At 50.7% G+C, this 13,079-nt stretch overlaps 1 protein-coding gene across 4 annotated transcripts; it reads right to left on the bottom strand.

Moving 5' to 3' along the window:
• Window positions 1-537: 537 nt before the first annotated feature.
• Window positions 538-12,332, bottom strand: LOC123374082 (ecto-ADP-ribosyltransferase 5-like). Of its 4 annotated transcripts, XM_045023545.1 has the most exons (8): window positions 11,086-12,332; window positions 8,994-9,191; window positions 7,935-8,050; window positions 6,759-6,850; window positions 5,340-6,063; window positions 3,250-3,384; window positions 1,857-1,889; window positions 538-668 (listed from the first exon to the last, which is right to left on the bottom strand). In XM_045023545.1, the coding sequence occupies exons 2-8, from the start codon at window positions 9,023-9,025 to the stop codon at window positions 547-549; spliced, it is 1,254 nt and encodes a 417-aa protein (XP_044879480.1). In that variant the 5' UTR covers window positions 9,026-9,191; window positions 11,086-12,332; the 3' UTR covers window positions 538-546. The 4 variants fall into 4 exon arrangements, with proteins under 4 accessions (XP_044879480.1, XP_044879507.1, XP_044879496.1 ...); XM_045023572.1 differs by lacking the exon at window positions 8,994-9,191 and having other exon boundaries at window positions 11,086-12,329; XM_045023561.1 differs by lacking the exon at window positions 3,250-3,384 and having other exon boundaries at window positions 11,086-12,320.
• Window positions 12,333-13,079: the final 747 nt, after the last annotated feature.

Raw genomic sequence — 13,079 nt, 5'->3', positions numbered from 1 at the left:
GGTTTCTGGGCCTCTGTACAGGGGGAAACTTCACCCATAAAGCTCTGCACAGTCCTGGATCCTCCTTCATATGGCAAGAGGAAAGGAACTCAAAGATTCCAACCTGACCACAGCCAGTTGTTGCAAATAATGGACAGCCCAATGTCTCAGTTAGGATGTGTTCGGATCGTATAATAAAAAACCAAGCACAATTCAGAGACGCTTAACAGACAGGTTCCTATGGAACTTTAACAGTGCAAATTCTATAACCTTTTGTAAATGGTAGGAATGTCCAACTTAAAAGGGGACACAGAATGGAACACTAAACTGTACGATACTGTTCAGCCACTAGATGGCGCCACATGAGACCAGCCCGCCTGGCAGCAAAGTCACTTAAAGGGGCTTCCTCTGTAATGGAAGCTGTGGGTCCAGTCCAAACCTGGTACAGAAGCCTGACCTGCGAGTAGCAGCCCTGCTACCCACCGTGTTCAAGGAGCACACAGCACAGCGTCCAGTAAAGGACCCCACCTCCATTTATTTTTATGAGACATTTTTTTAATTTGTTTTTTACAAAGTCAAGATGAGTTTGAAATTGGCGAAGAGTTTCGGAGCAGCAATGTTGACCAGGACAATTCCACCAACGAACACAGGGCTCATGTTGCTGGACACCCTGACACTCCTTCCTGCAACTAAGGAAAGAAAATACGTGAGCTAGTGCATTGAATAACCTTTCAGAGTCCAGGAGAATATTCACAGGCCTGGTCTACACTAAAAAGGGGGTTCGAATTAGGGTACGCAAATTCAGCTACGGGAATAGCGTAGCTGAATTCAAAGTACCCTAATTCGAACTACTCACCCGTCCAGACGCGGCGCAGTCGAACTCCGCGGCTCCCCCGTCGACTCCACCACCGCCGTTTGCAGTGGTGGAGTACCGGAGTCGACCGCGGCGCTTCTGGAGTTCAAACTATCGTGTCTAGATCAGACGCGATAGTTCGAACTCCGAAAAGTTGAACTCACCGCTTCGACCGGGAAGGTAAGTGTAAACGTACCCTCAGTGGTGACCCAATGGATGCTAAGGATGCTCAGCACCTCTAAAAACCAGGCTTCTTATTTACCTAGGTGCTGATAAGCTTATCAAGTATGAAGAAATCATATAAATATCAGGCTTGAAGGGAGCCCGCGAGGTCATCAAGCCCAGCCCCCTGTGCAGAGGCAGGGCCAAGTAAATCAACCAGCCCAACAGGTGTTTGTCCAACCTGTTCTTGAATACCTCCAGTGAGGGGATCCCTTGGAAGCCTATTGCAGAGCTTAACTACCTTGAAAGTTAGAAAGTTTTTCCTCATATGTAACCTGAATCTCCCTTCCTGCAGATTAAGCCCATTACTTCTTGTCCTGCCTGCAGTGGACATGGAGAACAATGGATCACTGTTCTCTTTATAACAGCCATTAACATATCTGAAGACTGTTACCAGGTCCCCCTCAGTCCTCTTTTCTGAAGACTAAACGTGCCCAGTTTTTTTAACTTTTCCTTCCAGCTCAGGTTTTCTAAACCTTTGATCATTTTTGTTGCTCTCCTCTGGACTCTTTCCAATTGGTTCACATCTTCCCCAAAGTGTGACGTCCAGAATTGGATACAGTACTCCAGCTGGGGCCTCACCATTGCCAACTTAGCAGGACCATTGCCTGCCTTGTATTACATATGGCACTCCTGATAATAGATGCCAGAAGGATATTAGCTTTTTTTGCACCCGCATCACTTGCTGACTCATATTTAATTTGTGATCCACGGTCAGATGTTTCAAGTAATGTATCAAACTAAAAGCATCTGGCCTCTCCCTGGGTCTACCAGAGATCAGAGTGGAAAGGAGAATTCTTACCTATGTTGTCAACACATTCTGGAGACTTCTCTCCTAAAACACAAACAGAGACTTCCGTTAAACAGCTGTCTCCTCCAGGGGGAAATTTTCCAAGACTGGCATGGACAAACATCAGCTTTGCATCTTCGTTGGAATTGTTCAAACTCACAAAACAGAAAGCTAGACCCAGCTGCGATGTTTGCATTTAGGTCTAGATTTTTAAAAGTATTGAGATGCCTAAAAATGCAGTTAAGCACCTTGTGGGATTTTCAAAGGTGCCAGCCACATTTGAAAATCCCACAAGCTGCTTAGCTGCATTTTTAAGCACCCAAATGCATTTAAAAATGTGGTATTTATGCCTGAGGCCGGCCTATAATAGGTGCTAGATCTCTAGGGGATTCCATGTCCCTAGTTCAGAGAAGGTATCAGAACAGCCCTGCTGAGCAACTCCCATGAAATCTATACAAGCAAGAGTTTATCTGCACACCACAGACAGTTGGCAAGGGCCTGCCAGCACTCCAGAGTAGATCTAGAAAAAGGAGAGGGAGGAATTACTTATCTGTCTCGTAAAATAGCTTTTACACCCTACATTGCCCTTCCAGCCCTGATCACAGGGACAGCAAGAGGGTCACAACTATCAAGAAGGCCAAGGGTCTGTCTTTCTGGCTGGTACCACGCCTCAGCTGGGACAGTGTAACAGTGAGGCAAACAAGGAGCAATGGCCTCAAGTTGCAGTGGGGGAGGTTTAGGTTGGATATTAGGAAACATTATTTCACTAGGAGGGTGGTGAAGCACTGGAATGGGTTACCTAGGGAGATGGTGGAATCTCCTTTCTTAGAGGTTTTTAAGGCCTGGCTTGACAAAGCCCTGGCTGGGATGATTTAGTTGGGGTTGGTCCTGCTTTGAGCAGGGGGTTGGACTAGATACCTCCTGAGGTCCCTTCCAACCCTGATATTCTATGATTCAAACTATTGTATTGTTCTAATGCAATGCTCAGGGCTGCCAGTAGATGTCGCCGGAACCTGCATCTTATTAGACTTAGGGAAGGGTCCTGTTAGAGAGAGGGACGTGTGTCAGGGAACTGAAGTGGGTTATGTGCCTGTGGGCCCCATTCTGCTCTCATTTACACCTGTGTGAATCAGGAGTGACTCCTCAGTGGAATCTCTATCCCGTCAGACATCAGCTGCTTGTCTTCGCTTTGAAGGCCTGTCATGGTCGACCCATCATCTCTCATTCACTATGGAGGTGTCAGCTCCCCTCTCTGGTCAGCCCATGAACCCAGCCTCCGTCGTTACATTTTCAAACCAGCCCCTTCCTGCTTTCTCCCCTGCTCCCTTCACGACTGGGCGGAGCTTCCCCTCAACACCCACAAAACGACCCCATCATCCTGCTTCAAATCCCTCCTTAAACTCACCCTTGCCATGACGGCTGCAAAGAACCAGAGCTCTGCTAGGCTGCCGGGGCGCTGAGCCCCTGCTTGATCCCGCTGACCGCACTGTCTCGTTGTTTCCTTGGGCTCCTCTGCCCGTCTCTTTCCATCTGTAAGCTCCTGGGGGCAGGGAACGTGTTTGTCCAGCGCCTACACCAGGCCCCTGGGCCGTGCCTGGGGCTAACAGGTAGGCAATACGAACAACAACTAATGAGCGCTCAGAACCAGGCCAGGCGTGTCTGAACAAAGGCTAGAGGGAGGACGCTCTCTCGGACTCCTTGACCGGATTCTCCAGCGTGGTGCGGTTGCTGTGCACTGCAGAAGGTGGCCCTAAAGCCAGCGTATCCAGCCCCCAGAGGGGCAAAGGAGTGGTGGTCCTCTGGTAGCCTATGAGCTCCTGCTTTGCTCTGTCACTCCCCCTCCCCGCTGCTGGCGGAGCAAGGAAAAGAGGGTGCAGCCAGGACAGACCTGCATCTTGCTGCTCCTCTGCTGTGTTTTCAGCCCCTTGGGGTAAATGACAGCAACCCTCAGGCTGCTCCAACATGGCCCAGGGGAAGCTGGCCCTGCACAGAGACTGCAGCAAGCTCGGAGAGTACACAGGTGGGCTTTGCACACCCCTGTCCTGACTTGTGTAGTCTGTGCTTTGACCGTAGTTGCGGTTTGGTCCCTTATTCCTAGTGCCTTGGCCTCATATTTGATTATGCATTTGTAGGGAGAGATGAACAGAGTGCAATCCCCCAAACTAGCACTAAGCTGAACGCAAGGAAACTGAGAATGCCCCAGTTCTCTTCCAATGAGGAGACTGTCTCTAACCAGGAGAAGCAAAAAAAGATTATGACTCATGAGGCTAATTCTGATCTCACTACCACCAGTTTCGGGAACTGATGTCACTTGAGTTGCAGCAGCGTAAACAAAGTCAGAATGAGGCCCCCACAATCAACTTTAACTCTCAAGTTTGTTTGGTAGGAAGACAACTTGGCCTGCGGAAATGCATGGCAATGCATTGCATCAAAAGGATCCATACGAGAGAACGGCCCAGCCGTGCAAAGACTGGCGTGGTTATAGATCAGCATTACAATCCAGCCACCAGTTTTAAGACAATCTCAGGGCAAATTTAAAAACTACATTTCATTGGATGCCAAGGAAGGGAAAGAAAAGAGAATCGGTAATTAACATGCAGGAGCTAGAGAGGCACGGAAAACTAAAACCAAAGAAGCAAAATTATCCATAAATTAAGCCCGTGAGGATTATGCTGCTGCTAAACTGCACTGTTGAGTCTCCAAGCTGCTCAGGCCTGGGGCTTTGGGGAACATTGAGATCCTTGTGTTCCGAGGACATCGTAAACCCAAACTGGGGGCAGCTGTTCAGAAGGTATTTGGAAAGGTTTCAGGCAGTGCCCCTGGCATGAGCCATAGATTCCCCGGCCAGGAGCGACTGTTGTGATCACCAGTCTGACCCGCATAGCACAGGCCAGAGGATGTGACCCAGCCACTCCTGCATCGAGGCCGATAACTTGGGTTTGTCTGCAGACCGGGCAAATGACGAGGGGGAGGGAAGGAGATATTCTCGGTGACCAGACTGGGCTCCTGTCAGAAGGACTGTTTAATGCTGCCGGGGTGATGCTAAGGGGCAGGGCGCCTACCGCTTGTATTAGGGAGCCTTAAAAACGATTTAAAAGGAAGTAAAAAATTACCCTTCCAAGCTTCCGTAGGCTTCTCGGCTTCCTTATTGGGGGCCCAAGTCTGCAACCCTTGCCCACCTGGGATGAAGCCCCCTGGGCAAAGGGGCCAGCAAAAGCCCGAGGACATGACTTAATTCCCACGTAAGCCCTATGGCTTTACGGATGAGCACTGAATAGCAATAATGGGCTTATGTGGGACTGAAGCCGTGCAGAGGGCTTGGTGCCGGCCCAACGCACAGGACCGAATTTCACCCTTAGAAAATAAATTAGATTAACCTAAGATGTGGGTCACATGTGAGCCACCCATTTAAAGGCTTCCTCTGCGATTGGATTGTCCCCGTTCCGCGGTGGCCGAGCCTGGCTTGCTCCCGTTCCAACGCGGGCCAGCACTCACCCCCAAGGTAGGCGCAGTTGTAATGGCTGCAGGTCCGGTTCATGCTGTGCAGGAGGAAGACGCTGCGGTTCCCCTCCCGGGAGAAGCTGGAGACGTTGAACACTTCGCTCATGGGGATCAGCACTTCTCGCTCGGCAGGGATGGCGGAGAACGCCTCGATGTGGACGCCGAAGCAGGAGCGCAGGGTGAAGAAGGTGGCGTTGCCGTAACTCCGAGCTAAAGCCAGGTCCAGCGAGGAAGAGGTGAACTGTCCGAACCGGAACACACCTGCCCCGCTGGGCTCGAAGCGGATGGATGGGACTCCCCGGAACAGCTGGCGTCTGAACAGGTGGCCACAGTCAGCCCGTAAGAGCTGCAGGGCTCTCGTCAGATAGTAATGAAGAGCTTTGAAGTGGAAATTGCTCATGTAGTTATCTCGGGAGACCCCAGCCTCTCTCACTGCCTTGTTCAACTCCCAGTACAGTGGCTTAGAGGAATCAGTGTAGACCAGGATGGCTATGCCATGTTCATCCCTAAAACCCTCGGGCACAGAAAGCCTTTTCTTCTTAATTGCCCAAACAGCCGATAGGTTTCCCCACATCGAGCCCAGCAGCGGATGTCTGGCTTTTTCCTCCTCTAGCAGGCAAGGTGCAATATCCGTTTCCATTTCTTCAGTGCAGCCGGTGTATTGGTCATCGAAGGAGTCGGGTGCCATTCCCAGCTGCATAGACTGCTGGCATCTCACCTGGAGGGAGACAAAACAGGTTGCTAAGGGAGTGGTTGGGGGGTAGCCAGGTCTGACTGGCAGCTCACCCCTCAGCCATCCTGCCCTGCAGTGGCAGAGTAGTTCTCATGCTGAGCCATGCAGCCAGCAATGCTCCCGCCCCATAGCTCCTGGGCACAATTTTACCCAATGGAGGGAACTGTTCTTCAGTGACACTGGGCTCCAACTGGATAACCGCATAGTTCTGCAGACATCACCGTGGTTCACTGGCTAGAGAACTGGACTAGAACTCAGGAGAGCTGGGTGTTCATCCCACCTTTAGAAAGTCACGTCCCCTCTCTCTGCCTCAGTTTCCCTGTGTGAAATGAGGGAAATGATTTTTCTCGTGCTTTGGAGTCTGGAGCAAAGCATTCTAGTACTTAGAGTGCCTTCCCATCCGAGGGGTGTGTTCTACTGACTGGCAGTCACATCATGGCAGCCACATCTCCATCGGGACTCCACCACAGATTACAGGATATTCCCCACCTGTACACAGCAGCACTAATACTTACACAGTGAACAAACAGCCACAGTCGCGGGGTGGCTCTCTACAGATGGGCCCTCCTCTCTCCTCCCACTGGCTGTGACCCTCTGAGACGCCATGTACCTGAGCTGCTGGGACAGAGACAGGTTACGGGAAGACGCCGGAGAGAATTCAGCTGGAGGAATTCAGTTACCTGAGAAGTTTCCAGCAAGGCGAGAGCCCAAAGAGAAGCCAAGGAGAGAACCACAGACCTCAACGTCTTCATTTCCCAGCTCACCTGCAAGGCTGAAGACAAATCCAATGTGCAGATCAGTGGATGTCGGCCAGATTTCGACATCACGCGCAGGGGGATGTAGCCTCCCCAGTCAATGGGTGCACCGTGCTGATCTGCTGGGAGGGTACCACTCTCCACCCTGGCACCAGCACCCTAATGCCAGCCTGGTGTGGAGGACAGGCCTGTGGGGGCACAAGGATGTTTGGGGAGCCAGCCCACCCCACGCTCACCCTGCAGCGGTGGCTCTGTCCCACAGGTCTAGGCCTCACTTCTAACTCAGGGCATAGGGCCACCGGGAGCTGGTGCGGCATCCCCCCATCATGATGGAGCAGGGAGCCAGGCTCAGCCAATGTGGCAGTCTTGTTCTCCACACCCTCCCTAGGCCTCCTCCTTTCCCACAGCAGGCTGGGAGAAGTGTAGGTTTGCCTGGCTTTGCCCCTTTGGTGCCACAATTTCTGTGGGTGCAACTGACCCCACGAACCTACGCTGCCATCACCCATAACTGCCAACCGTCTCACGTCAGTCTCGACACAGCTCCCGCAGTGAGGACATCCCGTGCGCACGGCAAGGTTTCAGAGGACAGAATTCCTGAAGCAGAGGAAGCCCGGCCCTGAAGACAGGTTGTTGACTATCTGGTATATTTTTAGTAACCCTAATTTCTACAGGAGCCAGCTGGACAAGGCAGGGTTCGGTCACAGTCCAGAGGACGTGGCTAATAATAAAGGAACGGAGCTTTGCATGGAGACACTGTCTATGGCTCACAGGGCAGACACATCAGCAGAGACCGCGGATTTCTCAGCCGACAGCCTTTAGGCCTAGAATCATGCAGGAAGTGAGAGATTTTAGTGGGGGTTTCCCGGAATGTAAATTAATCATGCAGAAGGTGAAGTGTTCCACTCCAGGGACGCTGCGCGTGGTTTCAATTTCAGACGGCGTCCCAGCAACCCACCGCCAGACGCCTGCAGACCCGGTGCACGGACAGGGACAGATGGCATTTGTACCAAGGCCAAAAATCACAGGGAAGGAAGCAGCTTCCAAGAGTTACGTAGGAGCACTGTTCACAACAAACACAAGCACGGGGAGAGGGGGCTGTACCTGATTTCCCCAAACAGATCACTGTTCCCGGCAGGCAGAATCCCAAACCACACGTCTTATGTTGAAGGGTCCAGCTGATTCCCTGATCCCACTGGGGCTTCTTCAAAGAAAAAACTCTACGGGGAAAAACATATTTCCAAGCCCTTTCCCTCCCTGCAGGAAACAGCTGAAACTAAGTTACAACACGACACTCAGTCCAGTTTATCTTCGTTATTTCCATATATTTGACCGGAGATCCCAGAAAGCAGAGCACAGCCAGTGCCGTGTAGGCTACATACAGCTCTCAGGTGCCCAAACACTGCACGTGTAGCCACTCATCTAGCAAGGGATCAGCTGACCCGCATTCAGTTCCCGTAAGTCGAATCAAGCTGGAGATACCTTCGCCCTGCCCAGATCTGTTTACACAGTGGAGAGATTTTGGTTCTAAGCCATGACCTTTGCTGACTGAGATAAACAAAGCTAAAACTCCAGCTAAACTGCCCAGCACATGGGCCAAGAACTGCCTCTGGCTCACAGTTTTTCTTCATTCCAGAAATAACTAGGGGCAAGAAGGAGAAATCGCCTGTAAGTGTAACCCATCTGCCAGGGGGCGAGGGCAGGGACAGGGGCCGGGTCCAATATCTAGGGGTTCCTCTTTACAATACAAAACAGGCCTGGCTGATGGCCCACCCAGTAACCAGAGAACACGAACCACTGCCCCTGGGGGCCTCTGAAGAGGTAATACTGCCCCTTGAGTTACACACAACCTCACAAGCACCGAGTCTGTGTGGAACAAGAGAAAACTGTTATTAAAGGAGAGAAGGAACTCCCTGCAACACCACTGCAACAACGAGTCAAAAGCATGTAAACCATAAGTACATCCCCACCCCCAGAGCACGTTGGGCAGTGTCCTTTGCCTCAGTTTCCCACCTTGCGGTGTGAAAATCCAATGGACGAATGTCTCTTTAAGACCCCGCTCCCCTTTCCCTCTGCTGCCCTCCACTCACAGCTGGTGATTCAGAGCCTGGAAGTGTGGGGGAGGAACAAGCCTCTCCCACCACTCAGCACTGCCACGGTTACCTCTGCCACCACTTGCCACTGCAATGCTGCATTCTGAGAGTCTCCTACTTGGTGATTTCAGCTGCTAATGATTTCACCGGGCAGGGAGGAACCTCACAGCTGCTGCAGCCTCTCCCCTGTTTTTCACTGCAAGACTGTCCCAACACCAGGTCTAGGTCCAAACCTGCTTATCAGTGGCAGCAGCGAGTCTCATAACCACTGAAGAGAAACAAGAACTCTGCATCAAGTTTAGTCAGCACTGTCACGAAGCACTGGGGAAGAGAAAGAGGCTTAAATGCTACCTAGGAGTTTCGGAAACAGCACCCACAAAATAGGAACTTATCTCCCCCCCCCCCCCCGGCTTTCATTTGGCAGTGGACACACAATATTCTCTGCTTAGTGGGTGACATTCAGTTTAGGGTGACCTCTCATTCAGAGCAGATTACACATGGTTCTTCTGCCCATTACTCATGCAATAGGAATAACACTATTTCATGACCCCGGCACTCAGTACAACTCAAGTGAATTGTAACCCAAAGGGATCGCTTTGGCAACGCAGGTCTGGCTGTTGCTCACTTAGGCACAGGAGGTGTGTCTATGCAAATATGGCCAGCTCCTAAAGTCTATTCCTCCAGTTCATCACTAGATGTTGTGGTGGGGGCAGCTCATTCTGGCCCTGCTTACATCAGCACCGGCCCAGGGCCAATGATCAGGGAGAGAGGTGTGTGATACCTGTGCTCCAGCAGCACCCCGGCCCTGCACCCAGAGGCCAGGATCCCCAGGCCCACCTTGCAGCACTCAAGCAGGGCAGCCTATGGAGGTGGAAAGTGGGGTTCTTATTGCAATAGGGTGGGGACAGGGACAAAAGAGGATGGCTGCCTGCCTGCTTGCTCTGGGGTAGCCAGGTCAGCTGTGGTCAGCACTGAGAGCATGTACCCCACCCAGCCAGCCTGCCCTGGCACAGAATTTCAGGCCAGATCTCTTGTCTTTGATGGACTCATCCAGCCATGTAGGAGGGTCCTGGCCCAGGTAGACTCCTCCAAATGCCACTGGCTCCTGGTATTTGACCCTAATTCTGTGCTGCCTTAGGACCCTGGTGAAAGCCCAGTGTGGTCAGTGGGACTGAGCAGGTGGGGGGGTCTATACCAGATCACTCAAGGGCTCCTCACGTAGGTATGAAATTGCAAGGTTCATGCTCCTGTGCCTCCTTTGTAGCCTAGCTAGTCCACGGGGACCACAACCGGAGCATGCCCATTGCTAGCGGCATGCAGGGTTCCTCCTCCCCAGCCCACCTAAGGAGCAGGTGGGGAGAGCAGAGACTGTCAGCTGGGCCAGGGGAGATTGAAGACCCTGTGGGAAGGAGATGCAGCCGAGCAGGGAGAGGTTGGGGAAAGGCCTGGCTGGCAGCACATTGTAGATCCCAGGCTGGAGTGTGCTCATCCTCTGATGAAGTGAAGATAGTCCCTGCACCTTCCCTTGTCTCCATGTTTATTGCTATGAAAACAGAAGGGCCAGTGAGCCGGGACAGCTTCTTTACTGCACCAAGGAACCCACAGTGTGTATGTGCTTTCACGGGTCTAACTGCACCTCTGCACGCCCAGGGTGGGTTTAGAAGAACTCTGCTACTCTCCGAGGGCCAGATTCCAGGCTCGCGTAGCTTCAGTGTGCTTGCGGGACTGGGATCCAGGGCAGAAATCAGGATCCTGGACATCCTCTGAGGGGACCCTGAGCTCAGTCCAAGGAATGCACCAGAGTGTGAGCAAACTGAGACAGGGAAATACATGCAGGGTTTATTCTTTTTGTCGAGATCTGTATATTTCTTGTGCTAGTAAAGAGCAATGGTGGTTTAGAATCCTGTGCAAAGTGTGTGTGTGTATCAAATGCCCCTGAAGAGTTAAACTTTAAACCCAGAGCTTCCACATGTCTGGGAAGGGTGTGCATAAGCTACAGTGGAGTCTGAGGGGTCAGCACTAATCCAGGAGCTGGGCAGTTGGACCACAAGAGCTCAGCTCTCAGGCCTGGTCTACACTGGGGGAAGGGGATCGATCTAAGTTATGCAATTTCAGCTACATGAATCGACTTAGATCGCATAACTGAAGTTAGATCTACTTACCGTGATGTCTTCACTGCAGTGAGTCAACTGCTGCTGCTCTCGTGGTGCAGGAGTACAGGAGTCGATGGGAGAGTGCCTGGGGATTGATTTGTCGCATCTTCACTAGACGTGATAAATGGATCCCTGCTGGATCAATCGCTGCCTGCCGATCCGGCGAGTAGTGTAAACATACTCTCAGGAAAAGCTTCTAGAAGGAGGATCTGCATAACACGACTGTGCCCAGAGACCTCAAGCCAGGGGCAGTGCCTGAACTGTCTGCAGACTCCAGAGTCCTAAATCACTCAGGCCTGCTTGTGACAAGAGACTTTGCCTCAGTTGCCTGAAAAACCTTATAACACTTTAAATTGAAGATTTGCAAAAGAACCTCGGGAAGGGGTCTAAAATCGGGAAAATGATAACTTGCTTAATTGGATATAAAACAAATGGTGGCAGTGTCAGGACACTTTGGAATGCTTAGACTAGCAATTAGGTTCCCGAATAAGGCTTTAATTAAACAGAAATGAATAGTAGTTTAAATTAGGAAAATCCAGTAATGGCAGCTAAAGGGTGATGTAATGTAGTGGAAGATTCCATTTCTAAGGCACAGAGGAGTCCATTGCCTCTGATGTAATAATTCCACTTCCTGGGATGCAATGGTAAATTCCACTTCCCCTGGGGAATGACTCCGAAAATCCTATAGCGATACACTGTAGCCCATAGGAATACATGGGACTTTCAAACAGGAACTAGCTAGGGTTCATCCAAAGGTCAGCTGAAGAACTCCATAGGGATACATTTAGCCCATAGAGAAAGATGGATGTTCCTGTACACGTGACAAATTAGCATATCATCAACATATGCTAATCTCTGGAAACTCTGATCTTGAGTGTCACGTCGATACCCATGACATAAATTAGCATATGCTAATCCCTGAAGGCTGATTGGCTGAATGATGATAATAAATTATAGCTACTGAGCTGCAAATTGTATATAAAGGTGACAGCCAGCAGGCTAAACCTGGTAGGGGACTGGGGACCTTGATGAGAGAAGGACCCTGGAAAAGAAGATGCCTACGGAGCAACAGCATCAATGAAACTCTGCTAGGTAAGAAAACTAACCAAACCCAGCTATGACCTTACAGCAGCAGAACAGCTAGTAACTAGCATCAGACAGTGCTCACACACATCAGACATTAGCATCAGACAGTGCTCGCTAGCATCAGACAGTGCTCAATGGCACCTGAGAAGAAGCCATCTAAGCAGCAGCACCATACAATTCTACGGTCACCACAGCTACGGCTCTTGTGAGTAGCCCAGCTAAGGGCACTTTTACCCCAGCAGCTACAAGCACTAGCTACCTCAGTAGCAGTAGCAGCAGTCCACCCAGGGTCTGAGGCTGCCCCGGGTAATGGCTGTTTCCAGCCAGCAGGAAAGCACCAGAGCAGCTACCAAGCGGGATTCTGACTCTCCTGCCTGAGGAACCACTTTACCTCAGGAGAAGGCAACAGAGCCGCACCACACTCAGCAGCACAGCACAACAGCTAGCCAAGCATCGCCGCACAACGCTCACGAGCTTCAGGCAGAGCAGAAGGACCTTTGAGACAGTCTCAGAGGGAATTTAAAGAAGCTTTTTGTGGGTGTAATTTCCTTGTGCTTAACATCCTAGAGCGTATCGGTTGCGATTGTAAATAAAGATGAGGGACTGAAGTCTGAGTGAGATCTTTCGCTACCCATTTAGTAACCGCCCGGCCAGTGCTTACTGGATGTTTAGCTTGAAGTGGTTAATATTGAATGTTTAATTGATATATTGTTATGAGGTATAAGGTATTGAGTGAATCGTTATATTGTTCTCTGTTATGGAGTTAATTGAAATTATTATTGTAGGGTTGCATCTTTATTTGCCGCGCCGCTTCATTCCCTTTTCAACTGTAACCCTATTATCTCTATCTCTACCCTTTTACTGTAACTACTCGCTTCTAAATAAGTATTATTATTGTTTTCAAAGTTTCAAATATT

The sequence above is a fragment of the Mauremys mutica genome, chromosome 1 (genome assembly GCF_020497125.1).
Source record: "Mauremys mutica isolate MM-2020 ecotype Southern chromosome 1, ASM2049712v1, whole genome shotgun sequence".
Classification (NCBI taxonomy): Eukaryota; Metazoa; Chordata; order Testudines; family Geoemydidae; genus Mauremys; species Mauremys mutica.
Note: the sequence above shows the minus strand (reverse complement) of the source record. Positions and strands in the feature narration are given on the sequence as shown.

Bases quoted from the DNA above. Each gene is read 5' to 3' on its own strand.
- LOC123374082 (XM_045023545.1), bottom strand. From the start codon at position 9,025: ATGCAGCATTGCAGTGGCAAGTGGTGGCAGAG. The intron at 3,385-5,339 runs GTGAGTGCTGGC...CCCTGCCCCCAG, and splicing joins CAACTGCGCCTACCTTGGGG to GAGCTTACAGATGGAAAGAG. The intron at 669-1,856 runs GTAAGAATTCTC...TTCTTTCCTTAG, and splicing joins AGAATGTGTTGACAACATAG to TTGCAGGAAGGAGTGTCAGG.